This window comes from Dasypus novemcinctus, chromosome 16 (assembly GCF_030445035.2).
Source record: "Dasypus novemcinctus isolate mDasNov1 chromosome 16, mDasNov1.1.hap2, whole genome shotgun sequence".
In the NCBI taxonomy this organism is placed as follows: domain Eukaryota; kingdom Metazoa; phylum Chordata; class Mammalia; order Cingulata; family Dasypodidae; genus Dasypus; species Dasypus novemcinctus.
Window position 1 is genome coordinate 32,418,082 of NC_080688.1, and position 18,661 is coordinate 32,436,742.

General features: G+C 38.7%; 1 protein-coding gene across 3 annotated transcripts in view; it reads left to right on the plus strand.

The window, feature by feature from the left end:
* The window catches only part of LPIN2 (lipin 2), a 121,803-nt gene that overhangs the window by 44,075 nt on the left and 59,067 nt on the right, over window positions 1-18,661 (plus strand). The window contains exon 1 of one of the 3 annotated variants that reach the window (XM_004474400.5): window positions 12,334-12,650. The exons of the other annotated variants lie outside the window; for them this stretch is intronic. Within the exon in view, the coding sequence (XP_004474457.2) occupies window positions 12,549-12,650 (102 nt within the window). The 5' untranslated portion in view covers window positions 12,334-12,548. Of the gene's footprint in view, window positions 1-12,333; window positions 12,651-18,661 lie in introns of those variants that run through there. 3 annotated transcript variants of the gene reach the window in all.

An 18,661-nucleotide genomic window follows, 5' to 3' on the forward strand; every position in this document is an offset into this window, starting at 1 on the left:
CAAACTGCTTTCATCTGTGAACGATTTAATATTTGGGTTCACAAGAGGCTCATCCTTTAGATTTGGCCTGCTTGAGTAGTTTTGGTAGAGTCTCAAGGCAGGAGTAGAGAAGGGGTTCTTCAGGATCTGATTTTGGGCCCTCGACCTGTAGTAGGGTGGCTGGGTTGAGAGTTTGACACACCCTTATCTGCACTTCAGGGGATTTTAGTAATTGAGCCTGGTATTAATTAACCGGCTACCTGTAAACCAGTGGTGGCCCTAGGGTTAAGCACATCTTTCACCTGTGTGGGGTAACGATTGTGAGAGGTTGCTCCCAAGTTAATTTGGTGGTTTTTGTTGTCGGGCAAAGTGGCCATTTTTTTAAAATTTCACAGATATGTTTATTAGTTACTTAGAAAATGAAGTTGACCAGGATTTTTAACATGTTCAGTGTCCTTCTGCATATGATTTACTAGAAGTATTACCATAATCATCAGATATATATTTAGAATAGGATGTAGGTACAGTATTTAATACTAATTAATGTGCTACTCAATGCATAAATTTCTCCTTGAGCTGCAATTAATAGCTTTATATTTCAGGTTTGCAATACCGTACAGGTTATCTCTCCATGGGAGCAAGCTATAGTGCCAATTGTGTTTCAGTTCTACTCACAGTACTCTGGTATTTATTGCTCCATTTCACCTGTTCTTCACGGAAGCTGCAGAACCATTGACCATAGAGAGAAGCTAGGAAAGTAGATTCCAGTATATCACCAGTCTGGTGCGTAGTACTCTTTGGCACTATGAAACAGTGTCAGTCTGGAGACGATAACCATTGTACATTTGGCTGTACCGAGCCATTGTTGGCTGCTGCAGGAGTTTGCAACTGAAAAATAGTTCCCATCCACTTCAGGAGCACGACCAGAGATGTAGTAGATACTTTTATTGTTTTATTGACCAACCTAGCCAATAACGCATATGGAAGAGCAACCTGCAGTGTATTGGACGCCTGGTTTGAATGCATAAGAGAGTTTCATACAACTGAAGTCTATCTCTTGATTTTCATATATCTTTTAAACATTTTTAATGCAGTGTGTTATATATTAAATGAACTTTTAGTGCTTTGCTTTTTACTTCTGAACTTTTACCGTGAAGACATTAATTACACAGGTATTTTACTTTAGCAGCAGAGGAAAAATTACTTTTTCTGTTTTTAAAATGAAAACTGACGATTCCCAATGGAATTAAGGTAACTTAATTACCACCACTTGAATATGCACATTGAGGTGACTTTCAAGCAGGTTTTATTGCTGTGAAGTTAATTTTTACAGTTAACATCAATTTAGGTTTTTAATTAATAATGGCTTTTTAGAACTAGCTATTTAAATGCTTCAGTTTAGAAGATGCTTTTACAAACTCTTTATAATTAACCACAACTGTACAGACTGGTTAATTTACCTTAGATTACAATTAGCAACCAATGGATTTTACTTTATGCATTTAGGAGATGGCAGATCTGCATTTCTTCAACCTAATTTGATTAGATATGAACTTAGAATTTTATCATATTAAAGACTTAATACATACAATGTTAATTTATTAACTTGGAATTTTATAAACCAAAGAGGTAACACCCAAGCTAAATAAATTGAAACTATTATAGTTTATACAAAGAATGTTTTTCTTTTTTTTTTCTTTACAGGGGGCTAAAACATCTTGTCTTTGATAAAATTCTAAAACTGAATAATTTTAAAAGCATATTGACTTCTATGCTCTGGAATATAGTATAATTATTTAATTTGCTTTAATTATAATTTAGTAAGGATATTTTTCTAGCTTTCAAGGACTTTTCCTTTACTTACTGAATTTGGTAATAGGATTAGTCATTACCTTTATTTAAGGATGTTAAAAGGTTTAAAGTGGGGAACTACAGGAAAAACCAACTTCATTCCCCAGTCTTAGAAGACAGAGTTTTAATCTGCCAAACCTGGCCCCTCCCTCAGAGCTCTTGCAAATGGATGGCCCTAGGGACTGGGCAGATCAGAGAGCTCAGGAAAAAAAATTTTTCTCCCCTTTTCCAATAGTTTCTATATTCAGATTTCTATATGACCTTGCCATACTGCTTACCCTAATTTGGTTTCTAGGAATATTTATTACATATATACTGCATATTTAATTTTTAACAATTTGAATAGAGTTTTTAAATAATTTTTTGTTAATTTGATATTACTATCCTGATATATGAAGATAAACGCTGAGCAAATAGGCAGAGATGAATAGTTTGATCCGGAAGCACAAGTTAGTAACTTTAAACTTTCCTTTGTTTACAAAACAAGTTCAATTGTAAAAAAACAAGTGAAAGATCTTCCAGAATAAGGCTTTTGTTTGTGGGCCTCTCTTGACTAGGGTTTGGCAATTTCCCCCCTTTGTGGCTTTCTTAATTAATGGCTTATAACCAAAATGTTTCTAATGCTATGATACAATATTTCTTTGCTTCAGAACCCTAAGCAGAGGCTAGGGGTGGTGCCAGACTTGCAGTAACCTTAAACAAAGGCAAACTCAGTTTATAATTACCATCACAATAGTTTAAGTCTGGGGGCCAGGTGAAGTTCGTTATAAAATAACCATAATTAAAGGTAAGTTTAAATTATAATTACCATTACTATAGTAAGCACTGGATAGACTTGAAGTCACCATAAACAAAGATTACCATTACAATAGCTGAAATCTAGACTACATCTACTCTGCTGAAATAATTTCAGTTTATATATATATATATAAAGGTACTTGTACAGTGATTAAAGTTTTCACTTAATATCAGTTTGGGCACCTTTATTAACTAAGCAATTAAAACAGTTTTATGAGTAACAATTGTGTAGTTTTTCTGCTTTTCCAGCAATTAAATAAATTTCCCTTGTGATTTCTGCATTAAATTCACTAACAAGACAGTTTTGGCGTTTAAAGATTCATTTTTAGGTTACCTTTCACCATTATCCAGCTTGTAACAGGTGAACCCCAAACTGATTTCCTAGGCACAAGCAAACTGACAGAGTTAAACACAGATTTCAAAGTTGAACACAAGGTTATGCACAGATTAAAACAGAATTTTATGTCTTTAGCATTTCTAGGAATTTTTTTTTAATTTTTTATTTCTCTTCCCTTCCCCCCCACCCCCAGTTGTCTGCTCTCTGTGTCCATTCTCGGTGCATTCTTCTGTGACCACTTCTATCCTTATCAGCGGCACTGGGAATCTGTGTTTCTTTTTGTTGTGTCATCTTGTTGTGTCAGCTCTCTGTGTGTGAGGTGCCATTCTTGGGCAGGCTGCACTTTATTTCGTGCTGGGCAGCTCTCTTTATGGGGTGCACTCATTGCGCGTGGGGCTCCCATACGTGGGGGACACCCCTGCGTGGCAGGGCACTCCTTGTGCGCATCAGCACTGTGCATGGGCCAGCTCCACATGGGTCATGGAGGCCCAGGATTTGAACCATGGACCTCCCATGTGGTAGGCAGACGCCCAAGCCACTGGGCCAAGTCCACTTCCCTCTAGGAATTCTTTTGACTTTAATTGATGGCACATAAGGTTTCTTTATTTTGATCACTAGTCACATCGTTTATAGGCACGATTGAGTTTAAACTGAGAAGTTTGAGGTTTATTTTCTCATTTCTTTAAGGAGACATGACATGAGGTTTCTAGGTCTCAGATCTATCTGTTCTCCCTCCTCCTTTTTTTTTTTTTTTTTTTTTAACATGGGGTTTAACTGGAGTTCAGTTCAGGGTTCCACACAGAGGCTGCTCTTTGGCCAGGTGGACCAGCAGAAGGCAGAACTTCCTGATTTCTGAGAAGAGACTCCCATGGGCAGCCTGCAGGCATGCCAGAAGCCATGTTATCATTCTAGAAAGAATGAAGAGATAACCTTTTAATCTGGCGTCCCAGAGTTCCCGCCTAACCAAAGTTCACCATTTCACACAATTCAGTACCACCATCCAGAGGTATGAAAACATATATACTGGCTTGGAATAAACGGACTAACACTAAAGAGCCACGGCACACAGACAGAAACACAAAGCCCATAAGTTTGACTTAATAATTTCTGTTTCTCCAGTATTGTTGTTTCTGGGCTATTGTTCACTTTTTATTTTAAGAGGTTTCTTTGTTTAACTTTTGGGAAGTGCTATTGTAGGCTGTAGGGAGAAGGGGCTTATCTTTTTTTAGTGCATATCAAGGGAAACTGAGTTACAGCTAGTTAATTATTGCAACCTTAGTGAGGGGGAACTTTTAACTGGACTCTGCCTACCCTTGCTATTTACAAAACAAGCTCAATTGCAGTCCAGCATGAAAATTAAAAGACATTTCTGGCTAATCTTTTCCATCACTTAATTCATATGCAGACTAAGCTTTATCACAAAAACCAATTCATTTTTCTGTACCAAGATCTTTCAAATTTAGACCAATTCTTCAGGAGGCATCCCAGTGGAAAGCACTGGGATACTGACGCCTCATTTCCTATGGTAGTGGAAAGAGAAAGAGAGAGAGCGCAACCAAAATAATGGCAAAAGAGGCAGCAGGCCTTTTTCTTAAAGGGAGCGAGGGAGCGGGACTTAAATCCATCAGCGCCTCTCCCACTGCAACCAGACCTTCGCTGTCTTAGTGAAGGTAAACCAGATGCCAACCTGCAGTCAGCTAAAACCAAACATCAGACTTTTTAAAATTTTCAGATCTGGAGAAGACTGCTTCCCCCGAACTTTTGGGGGTACTAGGGTCCTCTTGAGAGTTGATCCGGCTCCCCTTTTAACGCTCACAGTTAGGCTTTTCTTACATATGCCCCTGGGGGTCTTACCCATATGGCTTGCAGACTTCCTTTTTCATTCTCAGGATTTCCTTTAGACCTTTGATGCTTCCATTTTTTTTCCCGGGAGGGCTCCGGTGGAGCCCACAACCTCTTCCTGGACTAAAAGGGGTCCGGGGTGCTCTGGGCTGGGGTTTGCTTGAGCCCTCCTGGCTTCTTTGGCGGCATTAGAAGGGGGCAATGAAATGCTGCCGTCTCTGGCCTTCATTGGGATCCCAGACGAACCCTCAGGAAATGTAGTAGAGGTAGAGAGGATTCAGTGATTGTGTGTTAAAGGCTTGGACTCAGGAATTCTCTGAGAAGGAAGATTTATTACGATTGGCTGGGCCCAGCAGACTTCTGTCCAAAAAGCCGAGCCCCAAGTTAGGGGCTTTAGGTTATTTTTATACAAGAGACACGTGGTGGGTCCAGGAGAGGTTTAGGGGTCAAAACAACTTTTTTGTTAGTTTTTTTTAGGGTTTAGCCATTTGTTTGAATACCAGCTAAGCTTGATTTAGCATATTGCCCACATTCCATGTAAGCTTGAATTAACATATCACCCACTTTCCAGGTAAGCTTGAATTAACTTATCGTCCACATTCCATCTGGATGTAACTTTGAATACACATTCAGTCTACATCCTTTCTGAATATTTGAAGTGTATATACGGGCCTGTATCACTTAATTGGTTTTCTACAAACTAGGCACGCTTGGATACAGAATTAGATAAGTTTGAATTCATGCACAGGCTGTATTAGTCCTATGATTGCTTCAGTGGTATTTTTTTATTTTTTAAAGATACTTAGATTACACAAAATGTTACATACAAAAATAAAAAGAATCCTATATGCCCCGTTCCCCACACCTCCCACCTTTCCCCACATTAACAACAACTTTCATTAGTGTGGTACATTCATTGCAAGTGATGAACACATTTGGAGCATTGCCCCTAAGCATGGATTACAGTTTCCATTGTATTTTACACTCCCTTCTCCATTCTGTAGGTTATGGCAGGCTTTCTAATGGCCTGTAACTGTCGTTGCAATGTCTGGCTAGTATTTTTTAAGCCTACTGTATGATAGAGAACAAATGGTAAATTTTAAACATCAGTCATATGGTTAAAAGCAAAGATTCCGGAGTCATGTAGACCTAAATTTATATCCTTCTCTCATTAACAACTGCAACAGAGGTGGTTCTTACGGTTCGTGATGGCTATGTATATAAATTGGTAGTTGTTTATGTGCTTTGAACATTTATCTCTTCATATCTTACTGTATTATTATCTGCATGGACTTTATATATGATAAAAATTATTCCATTCTTCCCAAGAAATTATATATTTCAAGAGATCATTGCTGAATTTCTGGGTTATGAGTACTTAATCAGTATTATGGTAGCAGTCATTTATAGATATGGAAGAAGAGGCCAGGAAGGAGAGTTTTAGCTAGTTAAATAAGTTTTTAAAATTTAAAAATTGTAAGTAATTGTTTCAAAGAGGTGTAATCACAGCAACAAAATAATTAAAACAACCATCACTAGTTTTTCAAGTGGTTCAGAAAATCTGCAGTTAGAAAGAAATGTAGAGAGGCTTCTTTCTCAAAAAAAAAAAAAAAAAAAAGAAATGTAGAGAACCAGCTTGTAATAGGTAAAATTCCTCTTAACAGTCAAGGAATATGACTCGGACATTATATGATACTGATTTCGTACTTTTTGGTGACTTCCAACTATTGATCACCTTCAGTTATTTTTATTTGTTGTAGATTTCTTTGACAAAGTTTAAACCATCTCAGATTTTAGCTTGGTAGAGCTCGTCAGACTTTGGAATACAGAAGCCCAATACTGTACTTTCTAATGTACCTTCACTTATCCTTACTCAGGGTTGAGATCACTGATGTCCCCATTTAGTTGTGAATACCAAATTCTTTCTGAAAAAAGTTAAAGCCCCACACTTCTAAGATTACTGTTTAAAATTTCGACAATAACGTAATTTGCATTTCAACAGGATTTCTTGGGTAGGAGCAAAATGAGGCGGCATAGTCTTCATACAGAAAATTGCTTTTTTACTTAGGATGTCACCTCTGAGAATCACCACGGGGACAGGGGCATTGCAAACCGCCAGTCAGGGCAAAATGAGAGAAGAAAAGAAATACAGAAAACATTTAAACCAAAATTGTTATATGATTAATGCTATTCCCAGTCTCACCCCTGTAAGGCAGCAGAAACCCCAGGAGCTCTGCGCAGCCCTGCCATGGGGTGCTGCCCGTCCTCTTGCTAGGGCTAGCAGCTGTGAGTTCTGAGGAGCACAGGCGGTTTCCCACTTGTTCTGGCTTTATTTTGTTGGAAGTCCAGAATTGTGACACAAGTCAGGCAATGATTCTTCTAATCATAATTGAGTTGTTTGGCTTTACTATCTTACTTGATCAGATACACTTGACTTCTGCAGCCAGGCAACTCTCAGTCAGAAATTTAAATTGGGGGAAGCGGACTTGGCCCAGTGGTTAGGGCGTCCGTCTACCACATGGGAGGTCCTTGGTTCAAACCCCAGGCCTCCTTGACCCGTGTGGAGCTGGCCCATGCACACTGCTGATGCGCGCAAGGAGTGCCCTGCCACGCAGGGGTGTCCCCTGCATAGGGGAGCCCCAAGCGCAAGGAGTGCGTCCCGGAATGAGAGCTGCCCAGTGCGAAAGAAAGTGCAGCCTGCCCAGGAATGGTGCTGCACACACGGAGAGCTGATGATGCAACAAAAAGAAACACAGATTCCTGTGCCGCTGACAACAACAGAAGCAGACAAAGAAGAAGATGCAGCGAATAGACACAGGGAACAGACAACCAGGGCGGGGGGTGGGGAGAGGGGAGAGAAATAAATAAATAAATACATAAATAAATCTTAAAAAAAAAAAAGAAATTTAAATTGGATCAAAGCTGAACATAGAATATTAGTGCTGGAAGTGTTAGACTTCAGTGGTTGCTTAGTCCCAAGCTTCTTAAAGTGGGGTATGTACACGGAGGGTATTCTAGGCAGTATGAACTTGGTAGTAATTAGTAAGTAATTACTAAAAAAAATTACTTAGTAATTACGAAAAAGAAAACTTTGGCCTGTTAATTTTTTTCATATTGAAAAATGGACATAAGTAGAAAACAAAATGTATTGAATTTTGAAGATAAAAGATAAGTCTTCAAAGAAGTTTACCTTTAGAAGAGTCACTTTAAGCTGTGCCTTCTGACCTCAGGAGACAATTACTATTTTTTTTTCCTGTGTTCCTAGAAAGACTTGCTTGCCTTTGGTCATTCATTCACAGTTTAAACGAAATAGATCCTATCTGATCTGTTTTATTAGAGTTTTGGGATTGTGTGAGGATATTTTGAAGCACTGGAACTTGAGTAAAGAATATAGTCATTGGGAAGCAGACTTGGCCCAGTGGTTAGGGCGTCCGTCTACCACATGGGAGGTCCGCGGTTCATACCCCGGGCCTCCTTGACCCGTGTGGAGCTGGCCCATGCGCAGTGCTGATGCGGGCAAGGAGTGCCCTGCCACGCAGGGGTGTCCCCCGCATGGGGGAGCCCCATGCGCAAGGAGTGAGGAGAGCCGCCCAGCGTGAAAGAAAGTGCAGCGTGCCCAGGAATGGTGCTGCACACACGGAGAGCTGACACAAAATGATGCAACAAAAAGAAACACAGATTCCTGTGCCGCTGACAACAACAGAAGCGGACAAAGAAGACACGGCAAACAGACACACAAAACAGACAACCAGGCCAGGGGGCGGGGAAAAGGGGAGAGAAATAAATAAATAAATCTTAAAAAATATATATATAGTCATTATCCTATAAGCAATTTATATATATAGATGTATATTTTAATTAGAGAAGTTGTGAGCTTACAAAACAATGATGCACACACAATGTGCAGAATTCCCATACAACACCCCTCCTCCAAGACATTACATTGTTGTGGAGCATTTGTTACAGATCATGAGAGCCCATAAGCAATTAAACTACAAATGTTCTTAAAATCTTATAGTGGTAGGTAGGAAGATGAAGTTTCTTTTGCTTTTTGAAGAAAAATCACCAATCTCTTCTGGATTACTTTCATAGGTGAAGAGTGCATTACAAATAATTGCAAATATGGGGAGAAAAACTTCACATGCATTAGTGTATATACTAAAAGAGCCATCTGGTTCTTAATTAAAAGAAGGAATTCTGTTTCTTGTGGACTGTAGCCCTTTTGAGTTTGGAGTTCTTTGTTATGAGTAGCCTTGAGAATGCAGAAATGCACTTGAGTTAATTCCTTCCCTGTAGAATAGGTATGGTGGATATTATGAAATTCTTTGTAATTGAGGGTTTAAAAATATCTTTTCATCAGGATTTCTTACTAATCAAAACTTTTTCTAGTCTCATGAATTCATTGGTAATCCCAGACAAATGTGTTGCTGTTTGACAGTATGGCCACTGGGGGGAATTATTTTCTTATTCTGTGGTACAGTCAGGATCATAACTTGTAGCATAAAGGTATTTCTTTTGAGCCAGTGCAACACAACTTCAAATAAACAGATTTCAGTTTGGAAAATTTAAAATCCTTATACCATTTTAAAGAGCCTTTTTCCCCCTAGATTTATATTCTTTAGGGGATAAATAGGGGGGGTGCAGGGGTAGAAACAGGATATTTGTTTTACTTAGGTTCATTATCAGCTGTGGAATCTGGACAAGAATCTGACTTTCCCAGCTAACATTTTAGCTTTGATTCCCTAAGCTAGGCTGCTTCTTGAAATACGTAAGTCTTGGAAAAAAGACTTCCAATTTTGACCCCCCCCCCTTTTTTTTTCATTGTTGGAGGTGGCTACAAAAGTAAAAAGTAGTTTTTCTCAGTGTTCAGACATTTATTCTTAACCTCAATTTGTAGAGAAAAGGTTTGACAATACAGTTGAATCTTTCTTTGAAAAATCATATGGATGATTATGAATTGCTGTCTGATTTGAAATTTTATTGACCAAGACAGAAAATCACTGCATAGGTGGTAGGTGGGAACCAATTGCTCAGCTACCAGCCTTGGGTCGCGTCACCCACAGGAGGAAGGTGTAGTTGTGTGCCCAGTGGTGAAATAAGTGTTTTGAAAATGAGCTCACCCCTGGATCACTTTGAAATCAGGATGTCTATGAGTCATCGATGAAAGCAGTGAAACAATATCAAGACTGTCAGGAGGCAATATAGCTGCTGGCTATGTAAGAGGTGTTCAAGGTGATTGCTGCCCACACAGCATTCCTACCGGCTGACCTCTGTCCTTCTCTATCTCCACTGCTCTTCACTTGTTAGGCCTTTCCTCCTGTTTCCTGTCAACTTCTATCCTACCTTCTAGCACTGTCTCAACTAGAGCCATGGGTTGAAAAAAAAAAATGCACAAAACTAGGAATTGGGGGCGTTTTTTCTAGCGCCTTTGCTAAGTGAGTGAATTTGGTCTGATTGCCTGACCTCTTTCTGGGCCTCATTTCCCTTACACTTAAAATACGTAAGTTTTCTCTGTCATTCTCTTTGTCTTCATCCTTTCTATCTGCCCTCCTACTTATATTTTCCCCCTTCACCTGTAATTCTACCTGCCTGTGTTCTCATCTTCTCTTAAACATTTTATTCCCTCTGCCTTCCAACTTTTCCTTCCGCCTCCCCCCCTCATCATTTTATGTAGTTTCTCCTTAATCTCTTCTTGCTTCTCCTCGCCTTTTTTTGCTTCTTCCGTTTTCCCCCCACTGGCACCACCGAAGTATAGGTTTTTTTTATTACTGCCATCTAATGCCAGGGATGTGGAACTGCAGCAGGCCGTGGAAGATGATTTGAATCTTTTCACTTTGTGCGATACTCATACCCAAAAAATCACTTCTTTTGAAAGTTCCTTGTTATAGGCATTTCATTATACACCATATGTTCACCTCAGCACCTAGTAGGCTGGACAGTAAGCAGTGACAACAAATAGAATGCAGGATAACTTTTTCCATTTCTGATTTTTGTGAAGCTGTTTTTAAATTATGACGTTACATTTTTATTATATGTGCCTTGGTGGTATGTTGCTGTGCTAAACATTACCAAACCCCTCCTTACTTGACCAAACATTTGGAAATTTTGTCTTTTTGTGAAGTTTACAGGTAGATAAAAAAGGTTAAACGATGTAAAGATACCTAAATTTATGAAGATGACCTGGTATATTGTTGATGAATTAACTAAGTAGTTTTATGGAATGATGAAAAATCCTGTTGTTCTCAACAAGGTAGAACTTTGGCTGAATGTTCTTTATCCCCCTTCCCCTCAAGCTTTTTTTCAGGGCATTGCTGTCTAAATGAGCCACAGATGGTTTTTGTTTTTTTTTTCAAAGATTTATTTTATTTATTTCTGTCTCCCCCTCCCTCCTTTTGTCCACTCTCTGGGTCCATTTGCTGTGTGCTCTTCTGTGTCTGCTTGTATTCTCATTAGGTGGCTCCGGGAACCTATCTTGCGACCTTCAGGAGTGGGAGACAGGCGATTACTCTCTTGTGATACCTCAACTCCGTGTTCTGCTATATCTTCTTATTTTCTTTCCTATGTGTGTCTTGTGTGATCTCGCTATGCCAGCTCTCAGTGTCAGCCGGCATTCCTGTGTGGGATGGCTTTCCTGCACTGTGCGGCATTCCCATGCAGGGGGGCACTCCTGTGTGGGGTGGCGTTCCAGTGTGGCCCGGCACTCCGCGTGGCCAGCTCTCTGCATGGGCCAGCTTGCCCTCACCAGGAGGCCCTTGGCATTGAACCCTGAACCTCCTATATGGTAGACGGGAGCCCAATTGGTTGACCCACATCGGTTCCCCCAGATGTACTTTTAAATATTCATTTTAAGTCTTTGAGATCCAGTGTGAATTTTATACTTAGAGCAAGCACATCTTAATTCGTGTTAGCCAAATTTCAAATGCTTAAGAGCCACATGTGACTAATGGCTATTTGTATTGAACAACACAGCCCTAGACCCTGACTTGAGTCAAATAACATATTTTAATCAAAAATCTTGTATGTTTTACCTATTGTGTGTTAACTGTGTTTTACATGGATGAAAAAAAAATCTGTTACTAGAATGGAAATACCAAGAATATATGAACTTTTCAATGTTACATTGTCAAAACCTTGAAGTCATATAAATTTTGGTCTTTATTTACAGTACTGGACAGGCATCTCCCATCTAAAACTGAAAATATGTTGGGTCATGCTGACATGATAAAGTAAACATTTTTAATAATTGGGCTCTAAAAAGCACATATAACCCTGTCTTTGGAAAGCTCATTGACGCTCAGATAATGTATGTAAATTATTTCCCTTATATGATTAATTTATTTACGATTACTTCTCCATACATACAGGTGTTTTTGTTTCTAAAAAATAGGATGTGATTGGTTTAGAGAATCATTAACTCAATCCCTGCCCCATGTGAGGGAGGCTCTGTGATGGCCATGTGATCGGGCAGGGTTGGTACCTATCAGTGTAAACACATGGCAGAGCCTGCCCCATGCCCCTGCTTATCTCCTTCAGAAAGAAGGGTTGAGGCGTTTTGAGCAAATCTTACTGGTGAAGTGGTGTTGTGTGTTGCTTTTTTTAAAGAGCTATTTCCTTTCCGTTTTAACCATGTCTGCAAGCAGTTTGCAGCCGGTTGTCAGCAGAGCACCTTTCATGGTGATGGGTTAGGCGTGCACCTTCATCTCTGAAAAAGACATGCTTGACAAGCTAGCTTAGTTTTAGGATGTTTTACTTAGAAGATGACAGTGAAGATGAGAAGGCTCCTGAGGGCTCATTAAGTAAAACCCAAGGTGTTTATCGTGGAAAGGCTCCTTCTGGTATCCTGGTGAGTTACATCCACAAATGTTCCCGTTCCTTTGCTTGATTACTCAGTGTGGGTACTGCTGAGAAGGGAGCAGGGCACCCACCAAAGAAAATGGCTAATGCCTTTTTTCTTAACTTAAAAATATTAGATTGAATAGAAATCTTTGTCTAACCCTGCTCTCCTTCATTCTCTGTACATGATCTTTTTCTACTTGTTATTTAACAAATAACTTTCTGCAGAGGGGAAAAAAAAGTTGCTACTTTAAACAAATTTTTTAAAACTAGGTTTGAAACTAAATTATTTGGTTTCACATTCTTTTTAATTTAAGTATATTATTTGAGGAATAAAACAAAAAATTGAGAACTTTATATTTTTTATTGTCCTAGACAAATTTTGAAAGCTAAATATTTTGAAACTGGCCATATAAATGCAGTCCCCTTTTCTGTTCTGTAACTGCAAACAAAAATATTGTAACCTTGAAATATGGCGGGGGGTGGGGCAGGCAATGCAAATTGTCTGAATTTTTAAAAAATCTCATTTTCTCTCTCATTGCAAGATGTAAAATAGAACAGGTTATAAGCTTAATGTAAGTTTCAGGAAACAAAACCAGGTGACTTGACTGTAATGTTAATTTTATTTGTGGAACTTTTCTTTACAAATCTGAAGTAAATGCTTATTTTAAAGGAATTTTTTAGAAAGTTAAAAGTTTTTATAAAAACAAGCATAAAATTAGCAAGACAAAAAATTAAACAATTTCTAAAACCTGTGGTTTCTAAGCAGGTTAATTTTAGTTTAAAAATTATACGATTTTTATTGTCATCTTTAAAATATCACATTCTGTGTGCTTTTTACTTTTGGATCTATAAAGTATACTTGTTCAGAGTTGCTTAGGAACTGTTAGAAATGGACATTGTTTCAATTTGAGTGGAAGTCAGGTGCAACTGAGGGAGGCAGTATTTGGATTTGTGCACATTTGTTGTAAAGGGAGAGTAGTGAACATAGCTGAATCTTTATGAAATACTTCGTAAATTCATTTAGCACTAACATATACAAACTACCCATCACCGGAAGTTCTATACTTCCTGCTATTGGTGTTTTCCTGAGGGAGGTCAACTGGTTTTTGATTAGGCTGCATTTTATTAACAGTTCCCTTTTAAATGCTAATGTTAGAACATTGAAATCCTGTGAGTCACCTCCCTCATCCCCACCCCGTCTCAAGGAGCAGTATGACTTTTCTGAATGACTAGTGTTTGGAATACTAGATTTGATACCTGCCTAATAAGCTGTAATGATTATATAGAAGTTAGATTTTATAATCTGGGTGTGTATGGCAAAGGGGGAGGGAGAATCCCAGTTTTCTTCAGGTCCAGGCCTTTATCCATGCAGAGGCTCCTTGCAAGTCACGTTATACTTTATAGCACACCTCTTATTGGAAGGTGAAAATTCCAAATTTTGAAGGGCTCTTGATTTTATGTTTGGAATGTTTATAACTCTTATGATTTAAAAAACCATGAGATGACTTACGTGCTTTGTTAGAAATTGGGAATTTAAGTCATGTTTCCATTGTTTTTGAGTACATGAAGATGGTTTCTTTATTTGGTAGGGGAAAGGGCCTGGCCATTTCATATTCAGATACCCTGAAGTGTCAAGATAATCTACTTGCCTGATTTTCCCCACTTATTTTAACTTTAACTACATTTTAAAAATTAGGGCAGAATATGTTACAGGTGTTCTTAGCCAAATTTGTAATCCTAAGAAATGTTTGTAAAATCGGGGACTTTCTGCAGTGTAGAGATTGGAAGGGACTCCAGAAGCCAACTGCCTTACTTACTAGAAATGAGAACACTGCCCACAGAGTTTACGTGACCCGTTCACAGGGTGAGGGTGAGGTTTGACCTCGGGTTGTCCACAGCTGCTGCTCAGTCCTAGTCCCATGGAGCTAGCCATCAAAGACCTGGGCACCTCTGGCTGAATCTAAAATTAGCTCACTCTTTTCAAAGAGAATTTTGTGTATTTATGTTACATAAACGGTGGTAGGGGGTAGCAAGTCACACTTTAGGTGGGGTATATGGCTTAAGGCTTTATATTAAGTTAGGAAACCTTTGTCCCTCCTGGGACTCTGATTGGGGGAGAGGTGGAGAAGCCACAACCTTAGTCCAACTACCATTACAGGTTGCTACCAGAAGTTCTAGAACAGGTGGTCTTAACAGGGGATCCATGAGCTTGAATTGAAATTCAAAAAAACATTCTTGGGGGACATATTGGTACAGGTGTGATATATTTATTAAATAATACACAGTATAGTGTAGACTTAGTAAGAGGTCTGTGGCTTTCATCTGACTAGCAAAAGGGTCTGTGAAACAAAAAAGCTTAACCCCTGTTCTAGAACAGCATTAGGTGACTGGATCCAAAACCAGTCATTTACCTTCAGTGCAGTGTGGACAGTGTTCACCAAGCTAATTAAATCAGCTGGGTAGAATTTTGTTTCTTCACAGAAATAATGTTATTACATTCAACTGTCCTCTAATCAACCATAGAACTAAATTAGCCTGAATTTTGAGTCCTGGAACCAGGGGAAGAAACAGATTAAAGGATAAATTTCCCCCTCCTTTCCTGAATAATGGCCAGGTTTCGCCAAAAGTGTTTTGAAATGAACAACATTTTCTGGGTTCCACTTTTCAAAGTCCTCTTTTAACTCCCCTCTTACCCAGCCAGTTTCTTAGTGTTGCCTGAAGCATCTTCATGGTTTTAAGGCCTTTCCTCCTCCTTAACCCCTTCAGAGGTATTTGCATTTTAAAGAGAGGATTCTAGTAAATTTATGATTGTGATGGAGAAACTCTCTTTGCCAAGTAACAATGTGGACTGAGCATTTTAAGCATGGGTAAGGGAGGATATATTGGAAGCTGGCTGGCACAGTGTTGGAAATGTTCTTAGGGTGAATAAGTTCTCCTAAAACCTTTGTTATCTCAGTTTGTTTGCCTCTTAATCCTGATCCCTCGGATGATCTCAGGAATTTGGAGGGAAAGTTCAGGGAGAGTAGTTTAGGGGCTGTGGCCTTATGTTTGTCTCGGCTATTTAAAAATTACTTAATATCCTTTTATATATTTATACCCTCTGAATGTATGTCCAAAAAAGACCAGAGATAGCTTACAGTTTAATCCCATGCATACACAGTGTCTCCACAGCCTGAATCATTAAAGAAAACAAAATTCCCTTCATTCAGCATTTGTTGTGCCAAGATTGCATCCCATAGCTGCTCACAAATAAGATTTTTGTTTGTATTTACTTGTAAGTCAGCTCTTTATTGCTGTAAGTTGTGAATAACCCAACTGGACAGATTTCCAGGAAATGGCTATGTAAACACTAACCACTTTTAGTTTGTGCAGGTACTTAGTCTTTATTACACACTCCTAGTTAGCTGATTAACATGCCAGGATAAGCCCAGTTTTGCAGATCTGATCCAGATACAAGTCATTCAGCTTTGAACAAAGGGAAACAAAGTCAAGCTGTTCATCTAATCAAGAGGAATGAGACGCAACTCGCTCAAAGGATCTAGATAAAAATCTTACCTGTCTGGGAAAGCACTTATCTTTTTATATAACCTGTGTTTTACATCCAAGTTAGGTATTGACTATTAAAAAGCAAACCCAGTTTCACTGAAGAAAAAAAATTTAGAAGACAGAAGTTCTAGCATAGATAATCCATGGGTGTGTTTACATTACTTTTAATTTTAATTTTAATTTTTTTTGAAGTACTGGGGCTGGGGATTGAACCCTTATGTGGTAAGTGGCACCCAACCACTGAGCTCCCCTGAGTTGTTTTCTTTCTATTGTTTGCTTGTTGTTGTTTTTTTTTGTTTGTTTGTTTGTTTTTAATTTTTAGGAGGCATTGGGAGCCAACCCCAGGACCTCCCGTGTGGGAAGCCGGCACTCAACCGCTTGAGCCACATTTGCTCCCTACATTAAGTTTTATCTAATTGGAAGTAGGGAAAATAATTTTCATTATTATATTTTTTATTTTACTTCTTGTGCTAGGAAATAAATAGTTCTTTTATATCTGTCTCTTCCTTGAAGCCTGTTGGATAATCTAGAATGATTTTCTAAGCCTCTTACTTTAACTTAAATCATTTATGGGAAGATATTTTTCGAAGGGTGGAAAAATGATATGCTGATCTTACTTTATTAGTGTATTGATTTTAACTCTGTGTGATGAAGTCATGTTTAGAACCTTGTGTGCCTTTGTTGTGTCATTTTAACCTGAGGGCTCTACGTGGAAAAGACTTTGCTTGGAAATCTGCCCCACATGAATCCCAGGAAAAGGGAGAGCTGTGTAATCTCTAGAATGTTTTTTCATTCTTTGAGGCTTATCAGAGCTCTGCTTAAACTGCAAATAGAGAGGCTATCCCCATTGAAGTCTAGGGATAATAGCTGAGGTTGTAAAAGTAATTTGTCACCCCTGTTTCTCTAACAAAGTGTGAAACCATACCATTATAGACTGGTATTCAGTCAAAAGATTGAAATTATGTTGGAAAAGCACTTCCCTTGGGGAAGTGAGGCAGGAAAGGAGCAGGAAGTACACCTCCTTCAATTCTAGTCCCTTTCCATCCACTGAGCTTTCCTAGAGGGGCCTGGGAATCCTGTTCACTTGCTTCCTCTCATCAGACTCGGCTGGAGAGCTTAGTAGCAGCAGAAAGCATTGTAAAGTAAATCAGATCTCTGTGCTTTAGCACAGTGATTCTCAACCTCTGCTGATTGTAGGGTCTTCTTGGAGGCTTTAGAAAGTACTCACTCATGCCTCTAATTTGGGGGGTGGCCTGGGCATTGGAATTTTTCAAACCTCCTCAGTGATTCTCACATCTTGCCAATGATGGTATCCCTACTGAGCTTTATATATAAAACACAGATTTCCCAGACTGAATCAGAATTTGAACAGTGGTTGTGGGGCCCAGGTATTTTTGTTTTTGAAAACTGCAGGCTTTATTCAGACTTTTCCCACTCATGTCCTTTTCAGGATCCAGTCCACTTGTCATGCCTCTTTGTCTTCGCTAGTTTCTCAGTCTTTAATGTCTTTCACAACTTTGACAGTTTTGATGAGTGCTGGTCAGTTATTATGTAGAATTTTCCTTAATTGGGATTTGCCTGATATTTTCTCATGGTTAGATGGAGGTTATATTTGGGGGCAAGAATACCACAGAACTGCTGTGCCTTCGTTGTGAATCTTCTCAAGTGGTTCCTGACATGGATATGTCTTCTTACTGTTATTTCACTTTGATTCCTCGATTACGGTGTGTATGCCAATTTTCTCCACTATAAAATTACCATTTTTCCTTTTGTAATTGCTGGATATCTTGGGGAAGATACTTTAAGAATATGCAGACATCTTGTTTCTCTAATTTTAGCATCCACGGATGAGTCTTGCCTATCACAGTTATTACTATGGTGTTCTAATAGTGGTTTTCTGTTTCCCTTATTCCTTCTTGGTTTATTAATTGGAATTCATCTTAAAGAGATATTTGTCCCTTCTTGCCCACTTATTTATTTATTTCAATTTATTTATATCAGTGTGGGCTAATGAATATTTATTTTAGTTTATGAGAAATAATCTAATACTTGTGTATTTTTGTCACATCTTTCGACTTTGGCCATTGGGAGCCCTTTCAAGCTGGCATGTTCCTTTGACATATCCAGTCCATTGTTCCTTTGACATGTCCTGCTCTTTTGATTTTTGAGTACTTCCCTACTTTCTGGCATTGCAAAATGTTCCAGCATCATCTTACATTTTCCTTCTCTGGCTCTGGAATCAACCACTTCTCCATGCAGCTCTGATTTCTTTTATAGGAGAATGATATTTAGAAATCAAGATCTGGATGCTTGCTTGTTGCTTCTGGAGTATCCTTGATTCCAGATAGGAGAAAGAGCTAGGAAATACAAGTTTGTACTGTGTACAAAACTATCTGTATTTATTTGTGCATCCATCCATCTGCATATATATATATATATATATTTTAAGCCATGATGTAGAAAACAATTTGA